We start from the raw sequence: 14733 nt of genomic DNA on the forward strand, positions 1-14733 counted from the left end.
ACTCAGGGTGTTCTTTCTTTTTACCACAACTGTACTTAATCCAGCCGCTAGATGGCGATAAATGTGTAAGAAAAAAGAAAATGAGTTGACATAAAGTTAGCATAAGTGATGTGCTTTACATAAATGTGGATTAATTTATCAATCATTAGCCCTAATATACACTGGCTCCATTTGATTATGAAGAAGTGTTTTTATTGGATCTTTTAGAGAAAATTTTACTAATTAGACAAGGAATTAAACTAAGGAAATAATTCTCTTAAACCAATTCTAAGAAAACTGGAGCAGCAAACTAAATGTAGGAAGTGGAGATCATAGCTAAAATCACAGACATGTCACAAGTTTAAGGTTTGTGTTTGTTCCAGGTTTTCATTTATTTACATGAAGTAAGTGATGGTGCAAACAAGAGACAGTTTGGACTGATATTAAAATATTTTCATGACTGAGTTTTGCTCTAAATCTTCTGTACACAAATAAAATGAACCTCAGGAAATAAGATAACAGACTAGGATGTATCTGCAGTGTTGTAAGATACTCGATTTGACTCCCCAGTTTTCTGGAATACTCCACAGAGACAGTGAGACTCCATTAAGAACCCGACGCTTTGTGAATATAATTGCAGTAATTAGATGAACGGATCCTGTCAGGCCATCTACCTGCTGTTTGTCTTGGCAGTGCAGCAGATCCCATCTCCTCGACCCGAGCTGTAGACTGGAGACACACACACCCGGCTGTTCGGAGCGAGGTGTGGAAGTCGGACTGAAGGCGGCGAAGGGGGAAGGTAAGCGGTGGAGGGGGAGCGTTCTGACTGGGAGTTCTGGGAACCTTTTCTCTCCCAGCTGACCCAGTAACCTTTCAGTCCTTCTGTGTTGGTCTCCCAGGATGCTTGAACCTCATTCCCTTCCTGCCGATCTGTCAGGGTCAGCCGGAGGTCGGTCAGGGCGGGCCGAGCTTCTGCAGGAAAACACACACACACACACACATCAGTTTCTGTAATGCATGGAATAAATAAATAAAACACTTTAAAACTGACAAAAATCCACAATTAACTGTGAGTCACTCTGTTATTATCTATGGGTTGGATTAGTGTAATGCTTTGTACCCCGGGCTAGAACTTATAAATCGTCTCTTCATTGCCTACAAATCATCCAAAATTCAGCAGCTTGTCTTTTAACAAGTACTAAAGAATAAGAACACATGTCTCTGGTTCTGGCTTCTAGGATTTATTTTAAGATTGTATTGCTTACTTTTATCATTTAAAAAGCTTAACTCCATCATATTTCTGCATTCTTAACATCCACACTCTAGTAAGAGCACTTTGCTCAACCAACCTTTTTCTCATAGGGTGCGTTCACACCAGCAGTGCTTAGTCCGCTTTAAACAAACTCTGGTTTGATTGTATAGAAAGTCCAGTTTATTTGGGAAGACGTGAATTCGCAATCAAACTCCGTTATGGACTAGAAAAACAAACTCTGGTCCGCCTAAAAACCTTCGTCTCAGTTCAACTAACATGAACTCTGGCACGGTTTGAATGGATTGGAGACCAGTCCAGATGCAGGAAGCGGACTGTACCTCAAGGCATGCTGGGTAAATGTAACCAAAACAAATGCAAGAGTCTAGCATCAACGGAACAATGAAATGGCTTGTGGATTTTACCAAAGACAGAAGAGAAACTCTCCATCACTGAAATCTGACGACACTTCAATTTTGTTTTCATTTTGTGAAGAAGGAAGTTATGCTGATATCTTTTTTTAGGAGGGTTTTGTGTCATTTCATTTATTGGTTCTTGGTGCAGCGCCACCACAGGCGAGGAGGGGAACAGTTTTTTCAATTTGTTTGATTTGACACAGTGCAGTGTGACAGTGAAACCACACCAGCTGAACATGTAACAAATGTTGCAACATTATCCTCAGTTGAACCAGACTATATCAGGTGTGAAAATACCCTGATATATTCCTAGATTAAAGATAAAAGTCAGAGGTGAGCAGAGTTTTTCAATTTGTGTTCCTCATGTCCGTACTGCTTTTAAATCAAGACCCATTTTTATTCTTTGAAACAACATTTGTTGTTTTCTATATAAATAAATCGACACTGACATTGAAGCAGGAGCTGGTCTTGATGCACCAACCTTCCTGAGTGCAGGCTCTCACAGACATGGCTCTCTCTTTTCCATCCCGGTGCAGAGCGCTCACTGTGATCAGGTACCGAGTGCCTGGCTCCAGGTTCCTCAGAAACACAGAGCTTTTCTGGTTGCTTACATCCACAGTGTGAACGCGACCGCTTGGAATCGCTCCGTACTCCAGAGTGTATCGCTGCACCCGGTCCGGCTGCAGCGGGCCCCAGCTGACACGGACCTGACGGGGACCAGGGTCTGACAAGGTGACCTCTGCTGGACTTAAAACATCTAAATGTAATGATGAAAAAAAAAAGACATGCTGATTTTAAAACAACCTCTTGATTTAGAGTTAAGATGTTCGCTGTAACTTCAGTTAATTTAATAAATGCAAATTAGGTCAAAAGTTCTTAATTAGACTAAATTTGTCTTAATTAGAGTCAAAGTCAATTATTTAATTTGAGTGACCAAGAGAGTTTCATCAGGATGCTAAAGTTAAAGTGTAAATTGGGATAAATTGAGTGTGAAAAACATTTTTAAAGACAGCGATGCAGAAAACGTTGTGATTAAGACTTTACTCATGACCTCTTGTCTCAAACTCTACTAGTGTAAGAGAGACACTTTCAACTGGTTTTCAAAAATATAGAAGTGTATTGTTTTATTTTAATATTCTGCTTCATTTATGAACTGCAGCATCTCTAAGCAAATCACTGCGTTTTGTTGATGGAATGGTAATAGCCAAAAAAATAAGCTTAAAATTGTAGAAATCGGATAAAGTGCCTCCTTTTAAAATGTGGTTAGCTGGACATAATGAGATCCTCCATGTGGAGACAATAATTTATTAATAAATTATGCAGTCTCTTGCAGCAGGTTTTGAGCCATTTCATTCAGTATGAGATTGATCCAAATGCACAGTCTGTCTCAGTGTGTCACTCATGCCTTTATAGACAGGCATTATGAACCATATGTGGTGATTTTACATAATTGTTTGTTGCATTGGTGTTTTGTTGTTTGTTTTGTTTTATTGATATCATTATGTGTGTTTTTTCTTTGTCCAGTAATCTGCTGCACACACATATTCTTATTATTCCATAATTCATGTATGTTTCACATTGCAAAAACCTAATATATAGTTTAGAAAACACATTACTCCTCTGTCTTTTCTATGGTTGGTAAAGGAGAAGAAAGTGTAAATAATAAAAAGCGGACATGTGATTTTTACCAGGAAGCGTGGTAAACTGCACAGACAGTGTGCTGTGCAGCCGCTGGTTGGACTCGGGCCGGAGGGAGGCCGTGTACGTCGTGTCGGGCTGCAGCTGGATTAACTCTGTCTGGCTGGAGCTGCTGGGGAGAACCGTGGTTTTCCCAGAGTGTTGATCATCCACAGCTTTATAGCTCAGCTCATAGTGACCGCTGTCAGCAGCCAGAACAGGACGCCACTGCAGCACTGCACTATGGGAAGTCAAGCGAACCACGCTCAGTCGTTCTGCACAAATGATTTCTACAGATAAAAAAAAAGATGTGAAGACCATAGAATGTACTTTCTAACCATATGTATCATTTTTTTAGCCTGACTTTTGCCTTTCTACACAGTTTTGCTTGATTCTAATCTCTCTTCACAGCTCGGCCTGGGATTTCTCCCATTAAGTTGAATTTCTCAATCAGCAAACAGGAGAAGTTTTGAACGATGACGTTTATTTTCTGCATTGTTTTGTAATTGGAGTCTGCCTGTAGTTTTGGTAATGGCAGGGAAAGAAGTGAATGAAGCCATTCAGGCCATGTTGGTCACACCTCCAAATAACCGTCTGTATGGAGCAAATAGCATCTGATGAGGGGCTGTTTTTTTTTTTTTTTTTTTTTTTTTTTTCCTGGCTAATCATTTATAGTTAATTACACATTTAAAAACACACACACACACACACACACACATACTGATGATGGCCTCCCTCAGGTCGTCTGTGATGATGTCGATGCTTTCCATGTCCACAGAGTACAGGTGTGACTCCAGTGGAGGCGTCGCCACGCGCTGCAACACCTGGTGGTTGCCATGAATAGTATAAACAATTAACACATAAACTCCCCGAGCCTTCAGCTCAGACATCGCCTTCTCCACGTCTCCAGTCTGAACTCCATCCGTCAGCCACAGCAGCACCTTGGGCACGTCCCCGTCTGCCTCCGACAGCAGCCGCTGCGCCACCTCTATGGCGGCCTTCGTGTTGGTGTCTCCCTGCTGCTGGTTGACGCTCTGCAGGGCTCTCAGTAGACTCTCCTGGTTGCTGTGGACGTCCAGGCTGAACTCCAGGTGAGGGGTGGTGCCCACCAGCAGCAGAGCCACCCTGACGTGGCCCCGGCCCAGGGTAAACGGGTGGAGGAGGCTGGCGGCGAAGGACAAAAAGCTAGAAAACTCAGAAGTGGTAACGCTTCCAGAGGAGTCCAGCAACAGGAGAATGTCCCCTTCACAGCTGTTCAACTCTGAGGAGGACAGAAAATAAAATCATTTATGTAATAACATGTCAGACTTAAAGCTATCCTATTATGCTTCCTTGAACAGGTTAGGATGTAATGTCAATTACATTTTTTACACAAGTTCATTGTTAGGTAATAATACTTTAGTCAGGTCAGTTCTGCCTATTTTGAGCTGTTTCAGGGCCTCTTGTCACTTTAAATCCTAATAAACGTCTGTTGGCCACGCCGCCCAACTCAACCCTTACACTCACAAGTGAAAATGGCTGCCAACAGACACACAGTTATACAACCATATATCTTTGAAAAGCAGAAACAAGCTCTGAACAACCAACAAGAATGCAGAAAGAGGCTTCTGGATGGTAAATCAACAACAAAACACTTGTCTTTTCCAGCAGCCACTGAACAGAGCATACAGCGGTCAAACCAGCCGGTCAAACATTCTGGAGTTCCCTTTGGGTTGCTAGGTAACGGGGCTGTGTTGGCTGGGGTTGCTAGGAAACGGTGCAGTGCCTGTGGAATGCAACTAAAGTTTTGAAATGGTTCATTTTTCAAACTCCAACAAACATTAACTTGATGCCCAGAAAACAACTGGGTGTTTTTTTTAGCTGAGACCAAAATGGAAGTATAAAAATGTGTGAAATTAGATTTTTGATTAAAAGTTTATTTTTTAAAAGTAACTTACAAAACTGATATTTATGTATTTAATATTTTAGTAACTTTTGACCCCCCAAAAAACATTATTGACAGGATGAAAATGTATTTTTCCAACATGAATTAAACTCACAGCAAGCTGAGTCAGAAGACGACTGAACCAAGATTAGGATAATTTATCCAATAGTTATTTTGGTTTGAATCAAAATGGGACAGACCTACTATTATTTTTCAATCTGTCTAAAAGTATAAGGAATATCAGCTTTGAAGAAGCAACAACACACTGAACTGTAAAAGCTGGATGAAGATGCAATCACTTCCTGTTTACGCTACATGGAAATAATTTTTTTTAAAGTGGCGACTAATGAGGTGTCGTTCCTCCTCATTATACCACACACTAGCTGGAATAATAAAATATAGCATTACAATTATATATATATAAGAAACTGAACAGATTTAGCATCAGAATAATGGCTGATCTTATTACTTTCAGAGGTGCAGTTACGGTCCCCAAGGAGGGATTCATATAACAATGAGATGCATCAACAGGAATATGAGCCACGATTATCAACACATCAGAAAATACTGGAGTTAATTTGAATTTAATGTTGCTACAAGCAAAATTTTGCTCCTGTAATGAGGAAGCAAGGGATTTGATTAGAAAAGTCAATTTATCACATAAAAGTGGAGAGAAACTAGTTAAATATCGAGGGGGAGAAATGCCTGGCAGGGACTTTTATGCAGCAAATAACAGTTTTGTGAGATTTTAATAGAGATCCAGGTTTCTCTGTCTCAGCCCATCATTAAGTCACAGCACTGGATTTTCTTAGTAAAAGTCATATTTTGTTGTATTTAGTACATTTTCTCAAATCAATTCAGACTCATACAGTTGAAACCAGATGTTTACATACTGTATTCAAATCTACAGCTGTATAAACTATTTTGGGCATAGATCTACTGTGCCTTACTGTACTATATACTATATACACTATACTTATTTCAAGTGAAATTAAACCAGATCTCATGACATTTTAGTGTATTTTTAAATCCCGGGTGATAATGATCTTGTACATTTCAAACAGAATCAAATCATCCAATAAACCAGCTAAAGCTATTTTCATAGCTGTAGGTAGACATGTAAGCTTTGTTATCACATGTAATATGCCTCCCCATTATCTTTAGTAAACTTATTTTATGTTTATTCATTTTGAGAAATATCCAAACACTGAAATAAATTTTCCTTTCTTCTTTAAAAGCATTTCAAATTCTCCAGAAAAGGTTTAATTTATGCTTCGGATTCAATTAACTTTACTACTGACTAAAGAAACTGATTTTATTTTGATAATCAATGAGCCTGATTTCTGTCAGTCTGCTCCTGGCAGCTGTGGCTACAATGTACCTTAGTGTGTGAATGAAGTGTGAAGTGCTTCAGAGTCCTCTGACTTGACAAAGCACTACATAAAAAGACAGGCCACTCACGGAAAAAAAAAAGTGTTTTAAAACAGACTGGAAGTTTTAACTCCATAAATTATCAGTTCAACATCAATCTGAATAAACTGTCTTTTGAAACATCAGGAGAAAAATTAAAACGGGCTTAGTGAAGGGAAACCTCAGTGGAAGTACAGAGACAACACATCGCATGCATCCCGTTTCTTGGTTAAAATGCACGCAGAGGAATTTTCTGCTCTTTGCATTCCTCTGCAGAAATGTTCAGGTGAATGAGTTCATGTCTGAGCGATGTGAGGATGTCATCTGCCGGAGAGCCGGCCTCATCTGGTGCCAGGGCCATCTGCCACAGAGGACAGCAGCAAAGATGAATGAAAAATATGTTAATGATCCTGTGAAGCTCACAGAGCATTCGCTCAAAATGCACTGAGATCAAACACACAGATGCTAAACCATCCTGTCCATCTTAGACTAACTTCACCTCCAACTTCTCACCTTGCAGAAGGTAAGAAAGCACAAATTAACAATGTAGTCTATTCATTTCATGTGGAAGAAATGTAAGGTTCTGAGACAAACTACTTTCAGGCTGGAACTCTCCAAGCCCATCGTAGTTTTTTATGTAAATTAAATATAGCATCTCTAAGAGTAAACGTGCCTCCCTCCACTCCTATTAACATTCATATCTAGCAGATTTGCATCAGAATATATGTTTTTCTGCAGACTTGCAGCCTTGTTGCTTGGACAGAAATAAAATGAAATGATCCTGGCCTGGTCAAAAACAAAAACACAGCAGTAGATCTTACTTGTAGGTTAATATGTAGATGTAAAAACACAACCTACTATCCACAAAGGTCAAGGGAGAAGGCAGTGGTCCAATTGTTTTATTCTAAAAATCCCAAACGTTTTAAAGTTGAATAATACAAATACTTTTGATTATAATCACGCTTTATGGTGTAAAGGGGCAGTGATGTGTTTTCCAGGCACATGGTGGCATTTTATAACACAATCAAGTAACTATGTTTCCTTCAGTTGTTATAAAAATGTTATGTATATTAAATATGATTTAACGCCTTGAAATTGGGCGTCTGTCTCTTAAAAACTCCTGCTCTTTCTTTTTCTTTTTCTTTTTTTAACCAGTGTTGCACTGAGAAGTAGCTCCTATAATGAGTTCAGCAGATGTGCTAATTGCTGCTGGCTAGTCTGAAGGAGTGAGGGGAAACTCAGAGGCTTGGAAACTAAGGAGGAGCTTTGTCGTGAAGATGATGCTGGTCCAATCAGACATTTTGCACAGGTGAATGGTTGTCATGGAGATTAAAGGATTTGTCAAGCATGCATGAATCATGGTAGCCCTCCAGGTATGTTTCTGATGAGGGAATGACATGAGAACATGACATAAAGGTCGACTTATCATGATACTGCCCCTTTCTATACATCTGCCTTGCTTTGTCTGAGCTTTAACTAATACATATTAATACTACAAAATCATAATATTTAAAAGAGATATAATAAACAACAGTTATGAAAAAACAGCAAAGATTTTTAGGTCTAGAATGTGACTGTAAAAAGCACTTCAGCTAAAAGTACTTTAAATATGTTCTCCATCTGAGATATCCTGCAGTGACTTCTGGTAATTATAATTATTACAGATAATTTCACTGATTAGATCACAAAGTGTTCTCCTTAATTAAATGCCCGTTTAGCACTTATGAAGTGAAGCACAACATTAGAGCTCTGAGTCAGCACCGTCCAAGTAAAAACTTGCCCAAACCAGACGGTGATGAAATGATCTGTTTCATAAAGGTTGGTGATTTTTAACCAGCATTACATGCAAAGTTCAGTGGAGACTTGTCTTTAGCCTTTAAATATTTCTCTTGCTCAATGATCTCTTGTCTTCCAAGTTTTTAAACTTTAGCTTGTTTAGCTAAGCTGAGAAACATTTTATAATGTCTCCTAATTCAGTTGATCAGTATAGTAAACTTTTAATATTTAGGATTTATAGAAAACTTTTAAAATTTCTTCACATTTTGTCACATTCCAACCACAAACTCCTTTATGTTGTAAACCAAAATCAACCAACACATAGTTTGTGTTGGTTGAAATAAAGTAATATTATTTATTTTTATGCAAATAGAATTCTGAAAAGTGTGGTGTTAAAATTTTGCATAAACATCTTTCACTGCAACTAAAACTGTATTTTTTTCTACATAACTGTATTTTTTTCTACATTTTGTTCATTCTTTTTGCAAAGTCCAGTTGTATTCAATCAATTAGAAAATTACTGAAAATAATGTGTTCAAGTCTTTATTTCTGTTATTTTTCACTTACAGCCAATGAAAGCAGGACATTTAAGGTTAGCATGTTACATCAGACCAATACGAATAGTGGGTTTGATTAAAGATATGAATAATACCTGCTTAAATATGGTTGTTATTTCCAAAATGTACCTTTAATGTCACAAACAAACCTATTGGAACCAATTTACTGAATGTGATTGTAGCTCCAGCTTAATGAGATAATAAGCCACAGATTCTCTTATGGAAGAAGGTTTGGGCTTTGACTAGACCATTCTAACACATCTGCTTTGCTCTGAACTATTACCCTGTATCTCTGGCTGCCTGGTTAGTTTCCTTTTCCAGGAAAAGGAAAAGGAAAGGAAGCAATCTCATCTCTGGAGGGATGACATTGCTTCTCTCCCTTTTCCTCCTCTCCCTTTCAGCCAAGGCTGCACTGAAAATAACCCCGTTTTTAAATTATGCACAGTAAAAGATAAGAGAGCGACTTTTCCACCTGGATATTTATGCAGGATGCTCTCTGCAGGCCATCGGGCCGCATCATCGCAGGCTTGCTTTTCCATCTCAGGTTTTTTTTTTTTTTTTTTAAATCTCCAGTTTCGGATACTCACCTGTGTCCGGTGAAGCAGCCGTCTGCCTGATGCTCTGCTGCAGCATCGCGAAGATAAAAATACAGCGCGGCAAAAAGCTTTTCATTTTTTTCCCCCCCACGAAAACTACTAAAAGCAGTCGGGACTTTGATTAGGACCGTCGCTCACAGACGGTTCTGTATTTAATTATCATGCAGCTTTGTCACCTGACCTTCTTCTGCTCATTTTTGCACTGCAGACACTTTAGTGCTTCATCTCTTTCACTCTTAATGACTGAAGCTCACCTCCCGGCTCACTCCTCCCACATTCGCAGGTCCCGGAAACAAAACGGGATTATTCTCCGCCTCCTTCTGCGCTCCGGTTTGCTTTAATCCAAAGGTCATGGCGCTCATTTCTGAGCAGATGAGCTCCAGGGTTGAAGGGTAACGATTAAAAGTCTGAGGGAGTAATTTCCACAGGAATCTGAGACACAGCACAACATTTTATCTTTAAAAAGAAAAAAGAAAAAATCCTTGAACTAGATTATTTTTTGGCCATAAACTTGAGCCTCAGTAGTAAAAAAAAAAGTGAAAAAGACAGACAGCGTTATAGGGCTCCACAAATAACTTAAATCAAAAGAAGGTTTTCTCAGACCTGCTGAGGATGGCTTCAAACCGCCTCCCTGTTCCTGATATGAAGTTGAACGGTCGACTCAGACGAAAGCATCAATTATTAACTTATAGTTTGTGTTTCTGTGCCTGAAAATATTGTCAGCAATCAACAATGAATGTAAAATGAATTTAAATTGTAAACAAACTAATTCAATTTGAAAAGTATTTTATAGATTAATTAGACACTGTCATATACAGACATACTGAAAACCTGAGCATTTTGCAAAACATCGCAAATCTTCAAATATCAGCAGCTGCATCATAACCAGCAGCTTCACCCTTCGGTACTAACATCCATTTATGTAAAACTTCTTTGGCCAAATGTTTTCAAAGAGATGTAGATCTACAGAACAAGCAGGTGTCAGGTGGATGTTTCTCTCCTGGAACAGAACAACCTGAAGATTCACTGCCCTGTTAAAGGAAAATACTCCCACATCATGATGCTGCCTCCTTCACTGTGTGGGTTTAACTTTAAGCACTTGGTCATCCTCAACGTGCAAAACGTTTCAGCTCATTATGTGAATGACTTCATATTCATGTTTTATTTGTGTTTATTCTGTTTAGCTGTGTTCCTGGCTGCTTGTCGCTGTGATACATTGACACCAGCACCAAAACCCAGCAAGCATTAAGCAGGTAAAAATCTTAAGACTGAGGAAACTAACAAAGATTTTCACTTGGTGGATCAAAACCAGGCAGCACGAAATGAAGAAATAGAGTCCAAGAAACAAAACATAAAGCAGAAAATTTACTGAAAACTGCATTTAAACTCACAAATGATTTCCTTCAGCTGTGCAAACATTAGCCAGTCTTGGACATGTTGATTGTTGTTTTAATTGTTCTCTTCTTTTAAACTATATATTTTTTTAATTCCTCCCCAGACTAATTTAAAGATTCAATCGTCTTTCTGAATAGCTCATACAGGTGTCTTAGCATGGCGTTCACTCTCACGCCAAACAAAATGTCAACAGAAACCCTTAAACAGTTATTTGCATCTGAAGTGATAGGCTCGAGTGTAATTTTAGCCACTTTACTCACCAATAAATGGGAGTAATTTCCTCACCAGAAATTACAGTTTTTTATGGCTCTGCAGAAAACTTTAAAAGGTTTGTTTGTATGTGAGAGATAAGTGAGTTCAAGCAGCTTCATGAAGGTCAACTGTGAGTAAAAAGTCAAGTGTGATTCGGTCCCAACACTCCTGCCTCTTCATAAAGAAATCACTGTGTTGTTGTGGACAAAAATGTTGTTAAACATCCGTTTTATTAGCAAAGTGTTGATGATTGCGTCAACTTATTTACTTTAGATGAATGTGCTGCCATCTTTCTCTTGCTGCACCTGTTTTAAATGTAAGGATCTCACCAGGAACTTTGACAATATGCAGCTCATCTGAGCTGCTCTTATGACGCTCAGTTCTTAAAGTTTAACTTAAGGGATCGATAGGAATCATTACAAGTCGAGATTAGAAAGGAAATTAGTCAGGACAGCAACATTCATCCTCTGTTCTCATCCGGCATCTGGTGCGTGTCCGGACCTGCAGCATCTCCAGAGCTGTGAGAGCAGGAGGCCTGGAATGTCCCTATGCAGGAGAATTTCAGTTTACAGACAAACATGCACATTTACACAACATGCACATGTTTTTATGAGCTTTAACACATGGATGGTTTTGGATGTACTTTTAAAGGGGATTTATTATGGAAAGTACATATTTTCCTATTTTTTTAACTTCCATTTAGGACTCAACGCTTCTAAAAATAGCTCAACTCCTTAAAATCAAAACACACTGTGGTTCTTTTGGCAGTAAGTTAGGCCCTGTTTGCACGACAATGATCCAACGAAAATGGAATTTTTATTCTGTTTTTGTTGGATCATTTACATGAAGACGTTCTAATTACAATCTTTGTTTACACAGTAACGTTACACATCGAAAATGTGTGACATGCCACTAGTTGGAGCTAGGTTTTTTTAAACTAAGTGCGCATGTGTTTTTTTTTTTTTTTGTTTTTTTTAAAGAAGTTCTACTTGAAAGCACGTCGATTCGCGTTTCCCCATCATGTACCGTTCTCCCAGATATTGGGGGAAAACACGCACCATGTGCGTCTGATTAGGGCGCAGTCGGAAAAAAGTGGGATAACTTTGCTGAAACACGTTGTTTGAGCTTTCACGGTGTCCGTAGTTCTCTGGATAAGAGCGCTTAACAAGCAAGTTCTTGTTATGATTGCTGAACAAGCAGCCGTGTATTTTGCCACCTGGGCGGTGCGGAGCGGTGAAGAGACGCTGAGGGAACCGTATCTGATGGGAAACACGAAATGTAGTAACACCAGCATTGTCAGTAGTTTCTTCTTCTTCTGTAGATTGTAGGAAGCAGCTATGCTTTGCATCATGAGCTAGGGATTCTCTGACACAATAGATCCATTTACCCTGTTTACAAGACAACGGACACCGGTACGTTTCAGAAACATCGCACTCTGGAACCCGTTTTCAATCTGTGCCGTTGTCAGAAATGCAACAAAACTCTTCCGTTTTCACCCAAAACTGTTGTCGTGTAAACAGGGCCTTAATATTTTTGTATCAGGAAAATCAGTTGTTTTAAAAACCTTCCAAATATAATGTTACTAATCAGTAAGCACTGATCCTAGCAACCCCAGTGAAGCCCAGCCGGTTACCTAGCAACTCCAGTGAAGCCCAGCCGGTTACCTAGCAACCCCAGTGAAGCCCATCTTATTCAACTGATCTTTTTAAAAATTTCTCAAGATTAAAATAACTTTCCTTTTTTTGTTTCTTTTTCTTTTTTACCTTAAGTTGAGCTTTTCTTTTGTGTTTCGACATTGTTATCTTGCTATTTAAATTGTGTCTAAAGGGGGCTATTATGGAAAATTAACATTTTGCATGCTTTTATTTCTTTTTGGGTGTCTTTGGGTCTCAACTGCTTCTAAAACGCTAAAAATATAAGAAAAAGAAACACCCAGACATTTTTGGCAAGAAGTTAATGTTTTTTTGGTGTGTGGAAAACAAGTCGTTTCAAAAACCTCCCGATTGTCACAGTGCTCCGTTACCTAGCAAAGCAAGTTTCTTCAACCATGTTTGGTCAGCTGGTTTTACTGCAGTATAATGGCTGATGGAAAAGACAATTGCTTTGTTGTTGACTTACATCCAGAAACCACTGGTTGGATTCTTGTTGGGCTCTGATGGGTCATAAATACCCAGATTGATGTGTGCTTTTCCTTTTACAGAAAATCTGTTGTACCATAAAACTTTAATCTAATTTCTGTCTTATATGAACACAAATCAACATCATCTGTAACCGTATTTTGATGGAGAAAGAGTCCCTCAACAGCTGTCGTCTTAAGAAATGACTTTCTACCTGAACGACAAAAAATTCATTAGCCTTTAACTGCGAGAAAATGTGGCTCAAATTTAAAGTATTTTGGATGCTAATGTGAAAACACATAAACTAAATGATGTGAAACGGTCAGATGTTCCTTCAGGCATCATCAGTTTTTTAGTGGACTGCCTCTGAATTTCAGCCCAACGCCTGAAAGACGAAAGTGTCTGAGGTTCACAGAGCGCTTGGTAATGACTGTCTCACTCTTTGCTGTGTTTATAATCAACACTTTTTCAATCCCCAGCTGACTGATCACAGAGGGGAAGTCCATTAGCTACCTGCAGATGTAGATAAGCAGGTTGAGCGTTTTTAAATCTCATATCGCACAGATACTCTGACACATATCAATGATGTGAGGAAAGGCTGTGAAGAAAAACCTCAAATTTACCCATAAAACAACAAAAAAGATCAATATGATGCTACTAAATTACACTTTCTTCAGCTCCAGGTGGGAAAAGGCTTCAGAGATGCTTTCTTTAAGTCAATGTGTAAGAGCTGGCAAAGAGGAAAAGGTCCAGTTTGAGCAGAAACCAATCAATTAATCAGATTTAATCTCAGCTAATCAGCATTGAGATGCCACTGCTTGTCATTCAGTGGCCTCATTTATTTAGTTGATTAATTTAAATAAACGTGATCTAGATTATATTTTTTTCAAGATTACTATTCCATCACTCCATGTTTCTGTTTTCACTTAGATCTACAGGCTAACCTCATAAAAGTGTCTTGTATTTATTTGGTTAAGATTTTTTTTAATGAAGCATAATTGTTAATTTTGATTCATTTTTTGATTATTTCCTTCTTGTTCATGTTCAGAAATTGACTCCAAACATGCTTCAAAACAATGTTGTTATTTTTTTATTATTTTAACCAGGTAGCTTTATTCTAACATATTTTTCCAGCATAATTACACAGGTTATCTCATCATTACATGTGGAAAAGTTATTCATTATATTTTTACGTGAAAAGCTTTTAATTTATCAATGACTTAAATGTACAAAAAATAAGAACTTGTGTGTTTTTCTATTTGATGAGGAGGATTAAAGAAGCCATTTTGTCCAAACCTTTTTGTTCAGCCTGAAGTGGATGATGGTGAAAAGACGACAGCTATCAGCTTCCTGCTGTGTTTTCTTATTACTGTTCCTCTTTTCTT

At 38.5% G+C, this 14733-nt stretch overlaps 1 protein-coding gene across 1 annotated transcript; it reads right to left on the reverse strand.

Moving 5' to 3' along the window:
- Positions 1 to 314: 314 nt before the first annotated feature.
- On the reverse strand, positions 315 to 9846 carry LOC106954829 (von Willebrand factor A domain-containing protein 1-like). The gene is made up of 5 exons (XM_015044624.1): positions 9576 to 9846; positions 4043 to 4582; positions 3333 to 3611; positions 2126 to 2401; positions 315 to 951 (listed from the first exon to the last, which is right to left on the reverse strand). Exons 1-5 carry the CDS (start codon positions 9658 to 9660, stop codon positions 650 to 652), a joined length of 1482 nt encoding a protein of 493 aa, XP_014900110.1. The 5' UTR covers positions 9661 to 9846; the 3' UTR covers positions 315 to 649.
- Positions 9847 to 14733: the final 4887 nt, after the last annotated feature.

The sequence above is a fragment of the Poecilia latipinna genome, unplaced genomic scaffold, assembly GCF_001443285.1.
Source record: "Poecilia latipinna isolate Pla-1442-1.1 unplaced genomic scaffold, P_latipinna-1.0 Scaffold684, whole genome shotgun sequence".
NCBI lineage: Eukaryota > Metazoa > Chordata > Actinopteri > Cyprinodontiformes > Poeciliidae > Poecilia > Poecilia latipinna.